The 20080-nt window shown below is 47.6% G+C and overlaps 1 protein-coding gene across 3 annotated transcripts in view; it reads left to right on the top strand.

Annotated features, from left to right (window-relative positions):
* The window catches only part of HNRNPR (heterogeneous nuclear ribonucleoprotein R), a 53354-nt gene that overhangs the window by 28238 nt on the left and 5036 nt on the right, over positions 1 to 20080 (top strand). For all 3 annotated transcript variants that reach the window (XM_048825895.2, XM_048825896.1, XM_048825894.1), the window contains 3 exons: positions 5878 to 6013; positions 9113 to 9318; positions 16243 to 16392. In XM_048825895.2, the coding sequence (XP_048681852.1) occupies positions 5878 to 6013; positions 9113 to 9318; positions 16243 to 16392 (492 nt within the window). The remainder of the gene's footprint in view (positions 1 to 5877; positions 6014 to 9112; positions 9319 to 16242; positions 16393 to 20080) is intronic.

Genomic DNA, 20080 nt, shown 5'->3' on the forward strand with positions numbered 1-20080 from the left:
ATTTCAAAAGTGTCCTATCCAGAATTTTCAAACTCAAAATGTTTGTACAGGCAGTCCTCGACTTTATGATGTTTGACTTACAACAAACAGCACTTACAGCGTTTATGAATTGACACCCTGATTTGACTTGACAATTGGTTTCCACTTTGACGCTTGGTCCTGCAATAGAGTTACGACGTTTTGGCTTATGATGCAATTTTCAGGAACCAGTTGTGTCGAAAGTCCGAGGACTGCCTGTATTAGTGTTTCGTGGTTGAATTTATACTTGGCAAAGAGGTGAAACCTGCTTTTGAGAAATAGAATGTCGTTTCTGCAAGATACTGGAAAAAATCAGTCTTAGAGCTTGATGTTCATTATTTTTAGCAAAGATTTGAGTTTCCATTCAGATTGAATTAAGATCATTGCACTTCAAGTAGTATGGGACAATGTTGACTTGTGTAGGCTTCACTCATAGGGTTTGATTCTGCTTTTGTTAACATCAGTGACAAAATCTTTAATGACTTAAATGGGAGTGGGATCAGGTTTGATTAAAAAAAAAAAAAAAAAAACCACAAAAAACCATAATCAACACTTTGTTGAAAAGCAGATTCTGAGTTCACTTACAATAGTTAATAGAAAATTAGAAGTTTATTATGAATCACTCTATTTGTATTGAAAGCAAATTTTCAAATGAATTTGGATCAGATATTAATCTGTCCCTTCAATAAACTGCTCTTTGAGTGCTTGCTCATTGTGATTCCATTCTAGGTGTGCACGAGCCCATGTGCGCGGTCATCAGAGATTTTTGCCTTAGTGGCATCTGGAAGGCTGTCTGTGGCACCCCCTTGAGTTCCGCATCCATGCGTGGATATATCAGGCGCCGCCGGCCTTGTGCCCTCTTGGTTCCTTCTTACTGCCCGTGGTGGTCAATCAGAGCGCCTTTCCTTGCTTGACAAGGACGAGCGGTTTTTCTCCCTTTGACTTTGTGCCTTAAGGCCTTGTATGTAGTTAAGTACCCATTAATACCTTATTTGTTAAGGTTCCAGCAGGTTCCCCGGGTGGGGCATGCCCCGGTCTCTGGGTTTCAAGCCCTGAACAGACTGTAACAGGCCTATACCTGTTAGTGACCCTCACGGCAGTTGTCTCAAGTACTGTATCTGTAAGAACTTTTGGCCCCACACACAAAAAGAGTGGGACATTCAGCTCCAGGCTCCATGGAGTCCATCTGCAATCCAGGTCTCCTCAGCATGAGTCACCAAGCACCTCGGCATCGATAAAAAGTACACCGGCACTGGGCTCCTCCCGGCACCGCTCTCTGTTACCAGTACGGAAAAAGAAGGCGTGGAAGCACAGCTCCTCAGCATCAGTGAAGAAAAGCAAGGGGACAGCAGTGAAAGGAACTGCCTTGGGCCATGCACTCACCCTAGAGCCCCGCGGTCAGCTTTCTCCAGCTGTTAGCCCAGCAAAAGGTCCTCCCCTGACTACTGCGAGCAGTACTAGACTATCTTCCTTGCCGGCACCAATGCCAACACATGCTCCCATGCATTGAAAGAGCACAGGTCTCTGCCTGCACAGCTAGCGCAGCAGGTGCTGCAAGCTTTGGCGAAGGCTCCCCAAGAGGGCAAGTGAGTGTTGGAGCACCACAGATCCCCCGAGATGATGGTGTGCTCTCCACCACTGTGCCGATGCACGTCAGAGCCTCTGTCCAGGCTGCCAGATGCTTGCCGTTGGTCGCCGGCACTGTGGCCTCTGTCACCTTCACCCAAACAGTTTCCCAAGAGGAACTTGCTGGTCCCCCTACTACTGGCACCAATTGCCATCATGCAGGTTGTCGTCTTGTTGCCGATCACTGATGCCGTGGCAACGTTCTCCTTCCTGTCTCTGGTCCCCCTGGCACCGACATGGGTCTCCATGGTGTGGGTACCGGCCCCCCTATGCAGGGCACTGGTCACCATTATCAGTGAGCTCAAGGCAGACTCTGGCATCTACAGCCCCTCTGTAGTCTCTGGAAGGAGGTTCCTCTGGAACCGAGGGTCGCTTCAACTTGTCACATGGACCCCCAGAGGCGGGAATGTGTTACTGAGCCGGCATAGACAGTATAGGGGCAATGGCGGCAGGGACAGTGGCCGGTGCAGTGGCCTTGTTGAAACGCATGGGTTGTTCCAGTCATGGCTATGACCCTTCATTGGTAGCTCCCTCGGAGTGATAACCACCAGCACCAATGGCACTGAGCCTGGAACCAGAGAGACACCCAGAAGCTGAGACTTGGTAGGTGGTCCCCACCACTAAACCACCCTCCCCGATGGAGGAGGACGACAACCAGGGTCCCCCTCTGGTGGGACAGTTGACATTTGCATCCCTGGATGAGGCGGTTGCAGGACCCTTCACAGCCAGCATGCCCAATGGTTTTTTTATTATAGCCCACCAGGCCTTGGGTGGCCAAGAACTTGGGCCTCAAGGTGAAAGAGATGGCTGAACAGGCGGACACTTTATTCAGTGTCCTGTCGGCCTCCACACTGATTTTTGTGGTGCATGCAGAGGTCTTCAAAATTGCCAGGGCCATCTGGCAAACACTCTTCTCCATCCCCCCTTACCTCAAAACAGGCCGAAAATAAGTACTTAGTCCTGCCCAAAAGTGTTTGAGTATCTTTATACCCACCTTCCCCTTGGCTCGCTAGTGCTCTCCTTGACCAATGAAAAGGAAAAGCAGGGGCTGTTACCTTTCTTTAACCGCCTCCTCCCCTACGTGCGGCCTAGCTGTGGGTCACATTGGACTGCTGGGTTCTTGACATAATATCTTGGGGCTATCCCCTGCAGTTTTTGGCTACCTCTCTTTCCCCTCCCCAACAAGGTTTCTCCTCCCTGTACTTCCTAATGCCGGAGGTAAAAGGGGGCCTCAGACCCATCCTGGACCTGTGTCACTTCTTCAACAAGTCTCTCAAGAAGCTGAAGTTTCACATGGTTTCCCTGACCTCCATCATACCTCCCTGGATCCAGGAGACTGGTAGGCTGCTCTCAACTTAAAGGACACTTACTTCCACATTTCTGCATTCCTGGGCCACAGGTGTTTCTTCCAGTTTATGGCAGGAGGGTGCCATTTCCAGTTCACTGCACTACCCTTTGGCCCTGAGGGTGTTCACAAAACGTGTGGCGCCAGAAGCAGCTTACCTCAGACGTTGAGGAATCTATCTGTTTCAATACTCAATGACTGGCTTATCAAGGGCAGGTCTCCAGAATAGGTACGGAGAAGCCTCGACCTAGTGCGTTCTACCTCCTGCAACCTGGGCCTGTTGATAAACACGGAAAAGTCCACTTTAACGCCTGTCAAATGCATTAAGTTCATCAGAGTAGTTCTTGACTCCAAGCGAGCCAGGGCCTTCCTTCTGGAAGAATGCTTTCAGGCCTTGTCAGAATTGATCTGTCTGAGGGACCACCCACTCACTACAGCCCACATCTGCCTATGCCTGATGGGTCACATGGCCGCTTGCACGTATGGGGTTCCCCACACTTGGCTAGACCTACAGCCTCTCCAAGCGTGGCTGGCCTTGGTCTTTACCCCAAGCAAACACGCTCTGGACCGGGTGGTCATGGTACCGAACCAAGTCCTACTATCTCTGCGCTGGTGGTTGGATCCCCGGTCGATGCTCCAAGGGGTCCCCTTCGCAACTCTGTCCCTATCTCTAACCCTGATCTCTGACGTGTTGGATCTGGGCTCAGGCGCTCACCTGGGCAAGCTTTGGACACAGGGCTGTGGGCTGAAGGACAACTTAGCCCACCATATTAATGCAAGGGAGCTCAGGGAAGTCCTCCACCTGGCCTGCCAGGCATTCTTTCCCCACCTGAGAGGCAAGATGGTGCAGGTCCTGACTGACAATACAACTGTGATGTAATATATCAACAGGCAGGGAGGTGCCAGGTCCTTGACCGTTTGTCAGGAGGTGCTCAGCCTTTGGGACTTCTGCGCATGGCATGCTGTCCATCTGTTCGTGGCCCACCTACCTGGCTCCAGCAACGTCCTGGCAGATCATAGAATATCAAGGTTGGAAGGGACCTCAGGAGGTCATCTAGTCCAACCCCCTGCTCAAAGCAGGACCAATCCCCAATTTTTGCCCCAGATCCCTAAATGGCCCCCTCAAGGATTGAACTCTCAACCCTGGGTTTAGCAAGCCAATGCTCAAACTACTGAGCTATCCCTCCCCCTGTAGGAATTTCTCAATTGTGACAGCTCACTGAACTAGGGCAAAGGCGCCGTCAGCAGCCTTCTTGACACAGTGCTATTCCAGGAAATCTGTCAGGCTACGGCCTGGTTGTCCGTCCACAGGTTCACATCGCATAATGTGCTGACCCAGGAAGCTCAAGATAATGTTGGCTTTGGCAGAGCAGTGCTTCAGACTGCAAGATGGTAAACTCCAAGCCTACCTCTGAGGATTTTGCTTGAGTCACCTAGAATGGAATAGACATGAGCAAGTACTCGAAGAAAAAATGGTTACCTACCTTTTGTAACTGTTTTTCGAGGTGTTGCTTCTGTCCATTCTATTACCTGCCCTCCTCTTACTCTGTCGGAGTTGTTGGCAAGAAGCAACTGAAAGGGTGTGAGGGCGGCGGCACTTGATATTCCAACACATGGGCGCGGCACTCAAGGGGGCGCCACAGCTAGCCCTATGGATACAGCTAAGGCAAAAATCTCTGACTGTGCATGTGGGCAAATGCACACCTAGAATGGAATGGACATGAGCAACACATCTCGAAGAACACCAGTTACAAAAAGGTGGGTAACTGGTTTTTTTTCCATTTGAAGAATTACACTACTGGTGAATAAAGAGAGAAACCTTTCTTTTGAACTTCTCAGAGTAACCTACTTCTTATTATGAGGGCATTTTATCAAACATCTGTTTTCCTGAGCTGCTGTTAGTATCTTAAAGTAGGTAAACTGCTTTGAAAATTCCAATTTAAGGAAGTTGGATGGGATTTCTGCCTGAAGATGTTTTTGAAAGTCCTGCCTGCTAAGTTTTTATTTTTTGTTTAGGATCCTCTGAAAATCCTAGACTAAAGTCATAAAGGAATTCTGGATAAACTGAGGAGAATTGCAAAAAGAGGAAGAAGGCTCTTTCCTATAAATGTTTCATCATCTTGCCACCATCACCCGTAGAGTAATCTGGCTTTGACTAAAACTGGGACTAATGTGGATTAGCTGATAGGAACTAAAAAACCAAACAAAACATTTCCTAGAAAGCTTTAAAATGTTAAGTGAGTTTTTAACTAGAAAAGCTTTGTCTGTGGCACTTCACAAAAGGAAAAAATATTCTCATCACTCTGGGCCACTATAATGAGCATGAAACTTAAATGAATTGTGAAATTAAGGAAAGTGCTCTTTAGGGAAATGAGGAAATACAAATGAGGATTGATAGATACCATGTTTTGTTAAACTGCTGAGAAAAACCACCAACCTTATGTTGTGATTGCATGTTCAAGAACGTGAGAAATACAAATCAAACTGTTTCATACTTTTAATTGATTTGATTCTGTTTCATATCAGGCTAATAATATCACTGTTTGTATTCTGGTAGCAGCCACAATATTCAGGATGCTCTTCAGATGCAGGAAGAATTTTCTTTTGGCCTAAGAAGAAAAGCAGCATATGAAGGGTGGCGAGAGAGAAGCTGTCAAAATGTGTTTTTTGTTGTCTATATTATGTGGCTTTTGAGAAAGCTAAAAATCAACAATCTCTAATTCTGGCCAGTATAGCATGATTTCTATTACAGTATATAATCTTTACTATATATATCTAAATTCACGTCTCTATTAGGAATTTTAATTTTTTTTACTATCCTTTTGATCCATATTGAATTAAGGAGTTAAAACTGAAATATACTAGTGGCATCTCTTAATATTCCCTAGTGTGACAACTATGAAATCCGTCCTGGGAAACACCTTGGAGTGTGCATCTCTGTGGCGAACAACAGACTGTTTGTTGGATCAATTCCAAAGAACAAGACCAAGGAAAACATATTGGAAGAGTTCAGTAAAGTCACAGGTAAAGAGCTTCCGCTTAACAAAGAGTTTGTATGGTAAAAGATTAGTGCCAGGAATTAACTCATAGCAAGGTAGCAACTGATAGTAAATTTTAAATGCCAGTTGTAATGAAAGATTATTTCCAAATGGGAGTTCCAGGTTCATTGCTGGTGGGAAGTACCATAAGCTGTATGAATTTCCAGATTGATAGCCCGTATAAAAGATTCATGTTTCTTTTGCATTCACACACGTGAATTATATATGTGACTGCTAACAAAACTTTTTATATGGGGGAAACTGAGCATCAGAAACTAACTTTTAAAAGGCTGATCTCACTTTCTTGAACTTCTTTGTTTTAAAAAGAAGAAAAAAGTGGGTGGGGAGGAGCAAGGTTGGTTAGAGTTGATCTACCATTAAATGAAACTTATTTTTATTCTGGGTGGCTTTGAGTGGTTAAACTCGGATCTTCTAACAGAGGGAGAGGCTCTGGAGCAGCCTCTAAATATAGACCATCTGGTGAAGAATGTCATGGAAGCAGCACCTAGAGCCAATTGAGAGGTTGGAGGGAATGATCAACTTTTGGCCCAAAAAATATGGAGTTGATGAAGGGTGGGAGGAGCCAGATCAGGTACCAGTGCAAACCCTGTTTTGTTTTCTTCCCCCTCCTCCCCCCATCATAAGCAGTGGGTGTGAGGAAAAGATTCAGGGAGAGTTGGTGCAGAATTATTGATCTCTTATGCAATTCTCCTACAGGAAGGGAATGTCCCATTGCTTCCTTAATAGGGTAGCAAGTTATAAGAACTGCATGGAGCAGAGAGGAAAAGAGTTGGTCTGCCCCGTCCATCCTCTGTCCTTTTCAGAGGGATATGGTGAAAGGATCCCTTGAATTCTGTTCTAGGATAGACGGTATTGAAGTGTTAAATATTCTTCAGAAATGAAGAAAGTATAAAACAAAAGGTATAAACTAAAATTGATATTGTATTAGGAGTGTTTCATGTGTGTTTGGTGCACCTTGGATTGATACACAGAATATGTAGGCTTCAGAAGTAGGATGATTAAGTATTTTGAGAGAGGCTTCTGCACAATACTATTTAGTGTAGGGGAAGCCTCCTTGACCTGGAAACCATGAACCTCTATCAGCTGCTGTTTTGTATTTCTATGTATGTCCCCACCCTTGTTACTGACCTGAATTGAGACCCAAACCGTATCAGCCAGTCAAATATGTACCCTATCACGCTCTAATGCAGTGGTGGGCAAGCTGCGGTGCATCAAGGTATTCCACTGGCAGGCTGCGAGACAGTTCCTTTACGTTGACCGTTTGCAGGCACGGCTGCCTGCAGCTCCCAGTGGCCGCGGTTTGCTGTTCCCGGCTGATGGAAGCTGCAGGTGGCCGTGCCTGCGGATGGTCAATGTAAACAAACTGTCTCTGGCCTGCCAGCGGATTACGCTGACGGACTGCAGGTTGCCCACCCCTGCTCTAATGCAAAACCTTAATGGTGACCGTAGTAGTAATAAGGCAATTAACAGACTGCATAGATGTGGTGTCGTACTCGTGCATCAACACAATTCTGTGTTAGAATACAGGTTAGAAGCTGGGATATACGTTGCTTTTCAGTATCTGCTGGGGAATGGAAGTGAAAGTCCTGTGGACTCCTGGATTGTCTGACCAACTGTGCTGTAACGCAGCATGGAAGTGTCAAGGAATTCAGTAGACTCTTCCTTTAAGGCTGAGTGGGTTAGATGTGTCATGTTGCAACCTTAACTGTCACTAAATGTTTTGGTTAATAATTTCTGAGTCAGTGCTGAAATGGAATAGGCTGTACATCACATGTCCCATCCTCCTATCCACTTATGACAATTAATAGGTCTGGTGTGCAGAATTCAGGAAGGTGGATCTGGGGTAGGGGAGTGGTGGGGTTTTTTTTGTTGGAGAGTTCCAATTCCTGAGAACCTGACTCTTTTTGGGGGCGGGGGGTCCTCTGGGGGGGTAAATTGTGTGCGTGTGTCTGACGGAGGTACTTGGATGCACTTAGTTCAGTGTTCAGCTTCTGAGTCTGCAGAGACTAGATGGAAGCATGTTGAGAGGTGGCTTGTTCACTTTACGGGTACTTAATCACGGAAAAGATATGTGATACTGCAGAGCTTTTTAATGTTGTGGATAGAGGCATACCATGATCACATGCCTGGAATATGAACATGCACAAATTCAACCCTGAAATGCTGTGTTTCCTAGTAGTTTCCTAGTAGTCCAGGTGATCAAATAGTGGATCAGTTTACCCAATAAGGTGGTGGACCCTTAATGTGTGCAGGTTTTGAGATTAGACAAGATTAGAGAATTTCCTGAAATACATGTTCTAATCCAGTTTATGGGAGAGGTTTTGTGGCCTGTGTGCTGGAGTTGGGCTGGATAGGCATGGTGGTTTTACCTGACTGTGGAATCTCTGAATCTATTAATTGCTCTCTTCATCCCCTCTCCTTGTGGGTTTTGGTAGAGAATGAGACTGGCTGCATTTCCCTCAAAATCCTCATAACTGTTGTAGCTCTGTATTCTGGTGATTGTATAAGATGATCTCATGTCTCAGCTGGCTGCTTGCAGAGGTCAGGAAGGATTTTTTTTATCCCCCAATACACAGTTGTAATACGGATTTTTCTCTCCTTCTGAAGCATCAGATCTGCCATGGGTAGAGATGGGCGGGGTGGGCCTGTGCTCTTGAGATATAGAAAATCCTCTCTTAGATGCTTGTTTGGTGTCTTGCTTCCATGGTCAGGATCTAATTGATTGCCAGTTTTTTGGTTGGGAAGGAATATTGGTGGGTTTTTTTGTCTTCCCCTGAAGCATGGATCTTCTGCTAGGATTACTTTCGCATACCTCACCTAATAAATTCCCTGTCATTGCAGGAGGCTCAAGCATTGGTCGCCCCTCAGTTTCTCCTGTTTTATACCTATGGCACATGCCAATTTAGTATCCCAAGGAATAAAATGCTTTGGTTTTAACTGAAGTTGCTGGGCTTAGTGTAGGTGTATTTGGGTGGAATTTATCTGAAATATACAAGAGGTCAGACCTAGATGTTCCTTCTGGCCTTAAATTTTATGAAACTATGTCCAGCTGTTGGTTTTACAGAGGGTTTGGTGGATGTAATCCTTTATCATCAACCTGATGATAAGAAAAAGAACCGGGGATTCTGCTTCCTGGAATATGAAGATCACAAGTCTGCAGCACAAGCTCGACGTCGGTTGATGAGTGGGAAAGTAAAAGTCTGGGGAAATGTTGTGACTGTGGAATGGGCTGACCCTGTAGAGGAACCTGATCCAGAAGTCATGGCAAAGGTAGGGATGGCAGAACTACTCTGCATTCTGTGGTGATTTTATTTACACCTTGGTGGCAGCAGGTTTGGTGCTGCCTCTAAATGATGTCACTCTTCAGTTGGTTGGGGAGTTAGATGGACTAATGTCTCTGAGTTCAGTGCACTTTCTCCCAATACTCCCGCCCCTAGAGTGGAAATAACTAGCACTAGAAATCAAACTTGCCTGTCCAGTATGGCAGTACAGGGCACTTCTACTAGAGAGGCCATTCCCATTAGTTTAGAGTTAGATAGGATTGTCATGCTGCATTGGACTAATGGTCTATCTCTTTTAGCATTCTGCCTCTGGCAGTGCCAGATACTGGATGCTTTAGAGGAAGATGAATCCACCCATAACTCATTGACCCCAGGGCATGTGGCTTATGTCAGCACTATAAACTCTGTAGTATTCTATTGCTTAATAAAAAAAACCTTCCACAGATATTGAGGGCTGGATTTTCTGCTTTATCCAGTTTCCTCTGGGCACATTGAATATGAGGGAGATGTGATTTGGACCACAGTTTTGAGAATCTCACTCCAGCCGTCCCCCCTCCCCGTACTGGAGGGAGCAAGCATAAGAGCCAGCTCTGTTCCATTGGCAATCTCTAGCAAGGGATTTGAGACAAGTTTTCCTTCGAGTGCTTGCTCATGTCCATTCCATTGAAGGTATATGTGCTCGCCACATACACCGGTGCCAGAAGTTTTTCCCTCAGTGGTATCCATAGTGGAATGGCTCTGGCGCCCTCTGAAGGGGTGTGCATATGCCCCAGTATAAGGGGTGCTGCTGGCCCCCCCCCCACCCTCAGTTCCCTCTTACCATCGGTGATGGTGCTGGAACATCTCCTTGCCTCAGAAAGCTTACTCTTCACAACTAGGCACATTTGAGAACTTCCTGTATATAGTTGTTAGAAATTTGTTAGTTTTATAGTTCCCTTAGTGTAGACTAGGTGTTAATTTGTTAGTCCCGAATAGGATGTAGCCCAGGTCCCTGGACGTCAAATCTTGTGACTGTTGCAAGAAACCCATGCCAGTCCGAGATCCCCACAGAAGCTGTTTGAAGTGCTTAAGGGAAACCCATGTTAGCCACAAGTGTCACATTTGCAAGAGCTTCAGACTGTGGACCAAAAAGGAGCGGGACAGTCGTCTCAGAGCACTCCTTATGGCGTTGTCCCTTACACTTGCCTCAGAGCCGACCAGATCGGACTCTACTCCCAGCCAGTGCCGCTTCAGTGCGGAGTGAGCTGCCATCACCAGTACCGATCCCCATCCCTGGTACCAGCTAAAAAGCAAAGAGAGGCTGGGAGGGGATGTTCTCCTACATCCCGTAAAGGGGATGAGAGGGTCGGAGGAGAGCAAAGATCTGCGAGGCACAGCTCTTCCCCCTCCGGATGGAGGTCAGGCTCTGACCCCCACTGAGCACTTGAGCCCACTCCAAAACCCACCCGCCACCCTGGGGAATGGCAGAGGCATTCAGCACCTGGTGGTGCTGTCGACACTGGAGGCTTTTCAGGCCACAAGGAACATTCTGTCCCTGTTGGTGCTGCCCACGCTGGTCACGGAGGTGCCCCGTTTGAGGAGTAAACTTGCCTTGGGATCCTTTCAATGGTCCCCATCAGTGCCACACTGCTTCTCACTTCAGGGGGTGCCCCGTCAGCGCTCACTTGAGCTGTGCCACCAGCCACCGGAAGCGGGTTGGCTTGCCTGCCAGAGTTCCCGGCATCTGTCCCCGGACTCCAGGCCGCACTCCTCAGGCTCAAGGTGGCGAACACTAGAAGGCTAGCACAGACCTGTAGAGGCGCGGCACCTGTCCCCAGAGGCCTGGTGCTGGGAGCTACGGAGAGTCAAGACGTTAGTCCCTGGAACCCCGTCACCGATCACTGGACTGCTGGTGTGGTTCACTGCAAGCGCATTGACGGTCTCCAACACGCTGGTCTACTCATTCACATTTCCCCTTGACGGAGTAGCATTGCTTGCTAACCATAAGGCGTCGATCGCTGGGTACCATTGCCGATCCGCCGAATGTCGTCGCTGGGATCATGGCACCAAGAGCCATCGCCCTCGTAAGGTCCTCAGCGGAGGTCCAGGGCCAGAGCCAACGGGATCGGTGTAGACAGGCAGTCACAGCACAGTCGTGCCCCCCCAGACATGTCCCTTTTCTTGGGCTCCGACAGCGAGAAGGAGATCCTGCCTGCGGGCCAGTGTCACCCATTGGGGGCACTGGCATTCCCTGCTGGGCCACCAGTGGCAGCATGGCCCCAGGGCCAGTGGCCTGCCCCCCTGGCAACTCTGAAACTTTTGGGGATTTCCCCAACCATCACAGGGGCATAGGTCGGCCTTGGGGGCAACCGACAAATGGTCAGAAACAGTCTCCTGCCCATCCCCTGATTCAGATGCAGAGTCAGAGTAGGCTCTCCAGGATCAGCCAGCCTCGGCTGAGGCTCCCATGGCAGAAGCAACAGAATTGGCAGACTTGCCTGTACCTGCCTCTTCGTCGTCTTTGCCTTATGAGGTGATAGTGGGGGCCCTCTCACCCAGTTTCCCAGAACAATGCCAAGGCTCACCAGGAGCTCCTGAAGAGGGTTGCCTCAAACCTGGGGCTAGAAGTCAAGGAGCTGGCAGAGCCCTCGGACTCCCTGTTTGATGTACTGAGTGTGGGAGCCCCCACCAAGGTGGCATTGCCGGTGCACAAGGGAGTGGTGAAAAATCACTAGACCCTGTGGTAGACGCCCTCCTCCTGCACCCACATCTCCAAGTGGGCAGAGAAAATACTACGTCCCCACTAAGGGGTATGAGTCTCTTTATACCCACCTTGGCCCAAGCTCGCTGGTTGTGTCAGTGGCCAATGAGCATGAGAGACAAGGCCAACCGGGGAAAAATGCCTAAGAACAAGGATGCAAGGAAGTTAGATCTTTTTGGTAGAAAAATTTATTCTACATCCAATATCCTGCTGAGAGTGGCCAACCATCAGGCCTTGCTTTGCTGTTATGACTTTAATATTTGGCAGTCAATTCTCAGATTTGCTGCCAGAGGAACCCAGGAAGGAATTCCTGGCTATCCTCGATGAGGGCTGGGTGGTGTCCAGGGCAGCCCTCCAAGCGGCGTCAGATACAGCAGACTGTGGCCCGAACCATGGCCTCAGCCATTTCAATGAGGTAGGTGTCCTGGTTGCAGTCGTCAGGCCTTTCGACGGAGGTTCAACAGTCTATCCAGGACCTCACGTTCGATGGCCTGGCACTGTTTTACGAGCAAATAAACAATAAATTGCATGCCTGAAAGACTTGAGGGCTACCTTGTGCACCTTGGGCCTGTACATGTCGGGGCCGGCAAGGAAGCTGTTTAAGCCGCCACAGACCCATTGGTTCAGGAGCCAACCCTGGTCAGAGCCCTTTTGTAAAAAGGGAAAGGGCTATGAGTGCTGGCAAGGCCACTAGCGGGCATCCTCTGCTCACTTGAGCTCCACCTCTAACCAACCGGGTAGGAAGCAGGCATTTTGCAGGTACACTCGAGGGTGACCTTCCAGTCTGTGTCCTGGATCCTGCTTTCCTGTTTTCCAACAGTCTGTCCCCCTTCCTCCCTGCCTGGGCCTCTATAACATCTGACCGATAGGTCCTCAGCACAGTAGCAGGGCAGTATACCCTCCAGTTTATTTCTATATTCTCTTCCCCCCCACCCCCGGTCCTCCTTCAGGGACTCTTCTCACAAGCATTTGCTCACTCAGGAGGTGCAGAGCCTTCTGTGGGTGGGAGCCATGGAGAAAGTCCAGCTGCATTTAAGGGGCAAGGGGTTTTACTCCCATTTTTTTTTTTTTTAGGCCAAAGGGGGCCTATGCGACCTGCAGAGCCTCAAGAAATTGAAGTTTCATGTGGTCTCCTTGGCCTTCATCATTCCTTCCCTGGATTTGGGAGACTGGTACGCTGCCCTCGATTTGAAAGACACTTACTTTCACATATCAATATTCCATGATCAGATGGTTCCTAAGTTTTGTTTTTGGGGCTGCCCACTACCAATTTGCAGTGCTCCGTTTTGGCCTGGCAACAGCGCCAAGAGTGTTTATGAAATGCATGCTGGTGGTGGCGGCCTACCTTGGGCGTCGGGGTATCGAGATTTGTCCATACCTTGACGACTGGCTCATCAAGGGCTGGTCCAGGTCCAGCGCAGCATTGAGATGGTGCAAGCTGCTTGTTGAGCTCTGGGCCTGCTGATAAACGAACAAAAATCAACATTAATCCCAATCCAATGGATAGAGTTTATTGGAATGGCACTCGACTCTACCCGAGCCAGAGCATTTCTGCCAGAGGCCAGGTTCAGGGCAATGTCAGATCTGATTGCTAGCAGTCACTGTATATCCGCGCGCCATGGCCTGGGTCTGTCTGACTATTGGGTCACATGGCAGCATGCACATGTCTGCCACGTGAGACTCAGGCTGTGTCCCTTTCAGATGTGGATGCTGTCAGTCTGCTCCCTGGCCAGACATCACCTAAACAGTCATCACAATCCCTCCTAGGGTACTTGCCTCTCTGTAGTGGTGGTCCGACCCAAGGTTGGTGTCGGAAGGAGTGCCGTTTGCAAGCTTGCAACCCATGGTCTGGATGTGTCTGACCTTGGCTTGGTGAGCACATCGGTTGGTCTGCTGCAGACTCAAAGATTATGGTCTCGAGAGGAGCTTGCGTTACATATAAACGTCGGGGAGCTCGGGCCAATTCTTCTAGCCTGCGGTGTCTTCTTTCCCTAGCTGTACGGTTGGGTAGTGCAGGTGTTTTGACAGACATGAGCTCCATGTTCTATGTCAACAGGCGGGGTGTGTGTGTGTGTGTTCATCGGCTCTGGGACTTCCGTATACATGGTATTCTACAAAGACAAGATCCAGCTGCAGCCCCATCTGGCTTTCCTGCCTAAGATGGTGTCGCATTTCCATGTCAACCAAGATATCTTCCTCACGGTGCTCTGTCTGAATCCTTACTTTACCAATGAGGAGAGGCGGCTGCATGCTCTGGATGTCCGACACGCCCTGCGTTCTATCTGGAGCACACGAAGCCCTTCCGCAGATCAACCCAGCTCTTTATCGTGACATCTGACAGAATGAAGGGCCTTCCGGTGTCCTCTCAGAGGATTTCAAATTGGATCACCACCTGCGTCCGTACTTGTAATGATTGGCACAGGCTGTGTCTCCACCGATAGTGAAGGCTTACTCGACTAGGGCTCAGGCGTCTTCGGCTGCCTTCTTGGCGCATGTCCCTGTCCAGGACATCTGCAGGGCCATAACGTGGTCTTCAGTACACACATTCACGGCACATTACGCCATCACTCAGCAGGCCAGAGATGAAATCGACACATCCATAAACTCCTACACGTCTCCATGGTACTGCTTGGGAGTCACCTACAAGTGCTTGCTCATGTCCATTCCGTTGAAGGAAAAAAAGACTCTTACCTTTTGTAACTGTTCTTCGAGATGTGTTGCTCATGTCCGTTCCGTGACCCGCCTTCCTTCCCCACTGTCTGAGTTTCTAGCAAGAAGGAACTGGGGGTGAGGGGAGCCGGTGGCGCCCCTTATACTGGTGCATATGCACACCACTCCAGGGGGCGCCGGAGCTGGTTCCCTACGGATACCACTGAGAGGGAAAACTTCTGGCATTGGTGCATGTGACGAGCGCACACACCTACAATGCAATGGACATGAGCAACATCTTGGAAAAAGAACAGTTATGAAAAAGTAACTGTCTTTTCTCTTGCGCCACCTTAATGTCATCAAAAAAACAATGGAGTGAAGAATGTGCACCCAGACTCTAGAGTTCCCAGTCAGAAACCCTGATGTTGCATGTGACACTGGTTGCCAGCAATGTTCCCTCTAACTTTTTCTATCCGTGTGGAATGAATTTTGTTATGTGCGCCAATATGCACACCAAAATGTGAGATGTGCGCCACCACTGGAAACAAAAAACCTACATATAATATATATTTTTAAAAAGTTACCATAGGGATAATTACTCCAGCCACCAGTACAGGTTGCATCCGATGAAGTGAGCTGTAGCTCCCGAAAGCTCATGCTCAAATAAATTGGTTAGTCTCTAAGGTGCCACAAGTCCTCCTTTTCTTTTTGCCAGTACAGGTTAGGCATTTTAGAAGTCGCTACTCAAGGAATTAAATTTTAAGCATAAGAGAGAAATAAAATTATGAAATGCGTAGACCAGTCAAAAAACTAAAATAACAGCACTTTGAAAAAATAAAATTACAGAGAATATACATGCATTGCAGGAAGTACTAAAGTAACAACACAAGTATTTGTTGGGAGGTGAGTGTGACGAGACTGTGGGGGGAGGGTGTGCATGCACGCGCACACTGACTGCTGGGGAAGTATGAGACACTGCGCTGTCTCTTTAAGCAGAGAAGCACTCTCAAGCAGTTCTGTCCAACTCCTGAACTGCCCTATTCCCCTTCTCCCTCTCTGTAAAGATGGGGTACATGGGTGGGGGCCACCCCGGCTCTGCATAGCAAGCAGGAGGGGCCTGGGAGCAGCTGGCCACAAGCTCCAAGGCAGAGGGCAGGGCAGGAGCAATGCAGCTGCAGAGCAGCAGGGGAGAGGATTGCCCTAACACAAGTCACTGGATGTGTGTGGCTCTACTAATCAAGTGCCCAGTACTTGGTTAACTCTTGGGCAGCCGTGCAACTTAGAAGGAAAACTGCCAGCAAGCAAAACAACTAAACTAAACTGAAAACCCCAAAGGATATGACCTGCTTTCTTTGAAAATAGTGACTGATTTTTCAAGACTCAACTGAAATATGTCATTAGGAAGTAGAGCATAATAGAGGAATGGGGTTTGTTTGCAGGAAGTCAGCTAATACTTTTGTTCCCTCTGATGTCTGATTAGTTCTGGAATTACTTACATCTTTGTCTGATACTTTTTTTCACTAGGTGAAAGTTTTGTTTGTGAGGAACTTAGCCACTACAGTGACAGAAGAAATCCTAGAAAAATCCTTTTCAGAGTTTGGAAAGCTGGAAAGAGTGAAGAAATTGAAGGATTATGCTTTTGTTCACTTTGAGGATAGAGGTGCGGCAGTAAAGGTAGGATTGTGGTTTTTATTTTTGTATGGCTAAACACTAACTGTAGCCTTTGGTGAAAAATATATAGAAAGTGTATGTTGGTAAGAGATTATTTTTCTCAACTTCATGGTACATTGCGGTGTACATTTAATTCTATATAGTGTAGGGTCTGTTTGATATTGCTTCTGCTTCAGGAAAACTCCAGTGATTTATTCTAATCACTTTCTGTTGCAGAAATTCCTTTTTAAAAAGCATTTTTTACTCCTGGGGGAATTTTGCACCAAAAAATTAAAAAATCTGTACACAATATGTAAAAATTCTGCATATTTTGTTTGTCAAAATAACAATAGAATCACTCCAGTTTACATTATTTTGGTCATTTATTTCAAAACATCTGTCAACAGATATGTCCACGATACAAATGGGGGGTTGGGGGAGAAAATATTCCCCCAGAAGTAGAAAGGGAGAGAGACCTTTATGATGACCCAGTTCCAGTTGTGGGGCACCCCCTAAGCCCAGGCACTTGCACCCCATCCCTCCCAGAACCTTTACCTCCCCTCAGGTTTTTCACTGTCCCACCGGGAGATGTCGTGCAGTGCAGCCCTGCCCTTCCTCACTCTTTGCCAGAGCTGGGCCTCCCAGTCTGTCTTCCATCCCTGAGCGGATGAGGATCAAGCCAGGAAGCCAGCGCATGCAGAGCCTCTATCCCCACAGGGCTGGGTGTTCCGTGAGCTAGAGAGCTGGGCTCTGCAGAGTACAATGGTCCCTAATGGCTGCCAGCAGCTTTGCTACCCCAATTCTGCGAGGGAAACAGGAAATTTTGCACAGAACATTAATTCTGTGAAAATTTTGTATTGCGCAGGGGCGCAGAATTCCCCCAGAAGTAATTTTCTGGCTCTTGTTTGCTGCATGCTGTCCCATTGATGGGAGGTCGGAAGAAGCTTGCTGACTTATCCACTTGAGCCCTTGCTCTGCTTCCAGAGTCTGGAGCAATGTGCATGGTGGCTGCAGATTCATTTCCTCATAAGTAGCTTTTGGCAATAGCCTGCTGAACAGGCACTCAGCTTTTTACTATTGAGCCAATGCCTGGGGATGAGGATACAGTGGAGTCGCATCTTACGCAGGGGTTAGGTTCTAAAAGTGAAAATGGCGTATAGTCAAAATTACCCTTGAAAATCCCTTAAATCACCCATAAAGTACAGTGTACTGTACATGGTTTTGTGTATACAACCCTGTACAATAATATGTATAAATGTATGTGTACAGTATGTAATAAAGCGTATATATGCCAAATATAATTTTACAGTACTGTATTTTTTTAATTACGGGGGTAATTACAGGGGGTTGTCAGGGCTTGATGTCGATCCAGGAGACAGAGGTGATGGAGAGCTTGGGTGACGGAGAGAGTTGTAGATGAAGTGGTTGGCTCTGGTTCAGCTCGAAGTTGATTGCGTAGGCTCATCTGCTGCTGGTTGTTTTTCCTTGAAAAACATGGTGATCGGCAACTGTCGCTATTGTCTCTTGAGCTGCTCAAACATTTCTTGATACGGTCTCAAATAGTCCGTAATACTACATGTGATTTTGAGGCTTCGTTCCATAGAGGGATCATATTCAGAAATTAAATCATTCAAGTGTTTCGCTGCTTGGAACGCTTGAGCAAATTTATGAAGATTCCAACTTGCTGGCTCTTCTTGTTCGTTGTTGTCATCTTCTGTAGACAATTTCATCGTTCCTCTAACTCTTCGTTAGTCAGTGTTTCTCTATGGCTCTCAATTCTTCAGTTTTTCCTCAAGGATGTCGACGAAGCCATCACCACCCACTTGCCTGGCCACCTGAACAATGCGTTTTGCTTCTTTGTCAATGGTCGGGAAACCCTTAAAATCATCCACACGTTCTTTCCATAGGTTTCGCCAACATGCATTGACTGTTTCAGGCTTGATTGCGATCCATTGCCTGTTTAATATAAGTGAGGCAATTGGCAATGTTGAAGGACTTCCAGCACTCCATCACATTAAGATTGGGATCAGCATCCATAGCACTACATATCCGTGAGAACGTAAACCTCATGTACGTGGCCTTGAAACAGCGAATCACACTTTGGTCGAGAGGATGGAGGTGGTATTGGTAGGGAGAAAGATAACTTCAACTTCGTTATGCGCAAACCGGAGTGCTGCAGGGTGGCCAGGAACATTGTCTACGATCAGCAACACTTTAAAGTCTAGTCCTTTCTCTTCGAGGTACTGCTTGACCTCCAGAATGAAACACTCTGGAACCAATCCAGAAATAATGCTTCCGTCACCCAAGCTTTTTTATTTGATTGCCAGAATGCAGGCAGGAGATTTTTGTTCTTGCCTTCTAGTGCAAAGGGAATTGCAGTCCTGTAGAGCAAGTCCGGCTTTATTAAATGCCCAGCCACGTTGCTACAAAACAACACAGTCACATGGTGTTTAGCTGCTTTGAAGCCAGGGACTTGTCTTTCTGATTTCAAAATGTAAGTGCAATTGGGCATTTTTTTCCAGAAGAGCCCAGTCTCATCAGCATTAAAAACTTGTTCCGGAAGATAGCCCTCTTCTTCTGATTTTTTTTAATTGTTCAGGGTAGGCTTTTGCTGCCTCTTCATTGGCAGATACAGCTTCACCAGTAGTCTGCATGTTTTTGAGGTTGAAGCGGTTCCTAAAACTGTTAAGCCAACCTTGGCTGGCTTTGAATTCTTTCTCATCAGAAGCCTGTCCCTCTTCGGCAGGAGGTTTGAATAGCGCATAGAAGCTAAGATCCTTTTCTCGCAACGTGTTGCCATCAATAGGCACACGTTTACGGTTCATGTCTTCCAGCCATAAGTTTAATGCCTTTTCAGTCTTCACTAAAGTCTTATCATGCACCCGGCTCGTCACCTTAGTAGTTATTGGAGCACTTGATGCCATGGCTTGACGAATTTCTCTTCGAATCTTGATGGCACGGATGCTAGATTCGTTGCGGCCATATTTACGTGCCATGTTGGAGACTGACATACGGTCTCTCAGTAAGTCCAACACAGCCAGTTTTTCCTCCAGCGTTGGAACAGATCGCTGTTTCTTCAGTTGAGCACCAGATGAAGTAGTTGGCTTGCGTTTAGGGGCCATGTTGTATGAAAAATATGTATCTTTAAACACTAGAATCACACTCAGCGCGGCGGGATGCTCACACTATGAGAAGCATGTGGAAACTGAGACCGACTGAGGGAACAGCAGATTCACGTCTCCCCATCTCACGCTCACTCCAGGGCATACGCTCATTGAGTGGAATGGTGGGCGGAATCGCCCGCACTATTTTACAGGTATCTTTTTTTTTTCTTTTGCAGAGCGTGTATAGTTGAATTCGCGTAAGTTAAATGCGCGTATGATGCGGCTCACCTGTACAGCTCCTTTCCATCAAAGCTCAGCATTTCTGAAATGTGGCCACTGTGGCTGCATGCCACCACCAGGGGTTTTTCCTGAGGCCACAACAGCCTCCTGGGCATGAGTGGGGGAGAGGGCAAAGCAGTGGCTCCTTGCCACAGCGCCCAGGGTCTCTGGAGAGGGCTTCAGCTCCCCTCCCCCGATTTCAGCTAGAGGCGGGCTTCTGGGCCCCCACCGCCCGGCTTCAGCTGTGGGACTCTGGGGAGGGGGCTTCAGTAGGGCCAGCCTTACCGGGTTCCCTGGCCAAGTGGCAAGGAGTGGGCTGAACGTGGGGT

This window comes from Caretta caretta, chromosome 19 (assembly GCF_965140235.1).
Source record: "Caretta caretta isolate rCarCar2 chromosome 19, rCarCar1.hap1, whole genome shotgun sequence".
In the NCBI taxonomy this organism is placed as follows: domain Eukaryota; kingdom Metazoa; phylum Chordata; order Testudines; family Cheloniidae; genus Caretta; species Caretta caretta.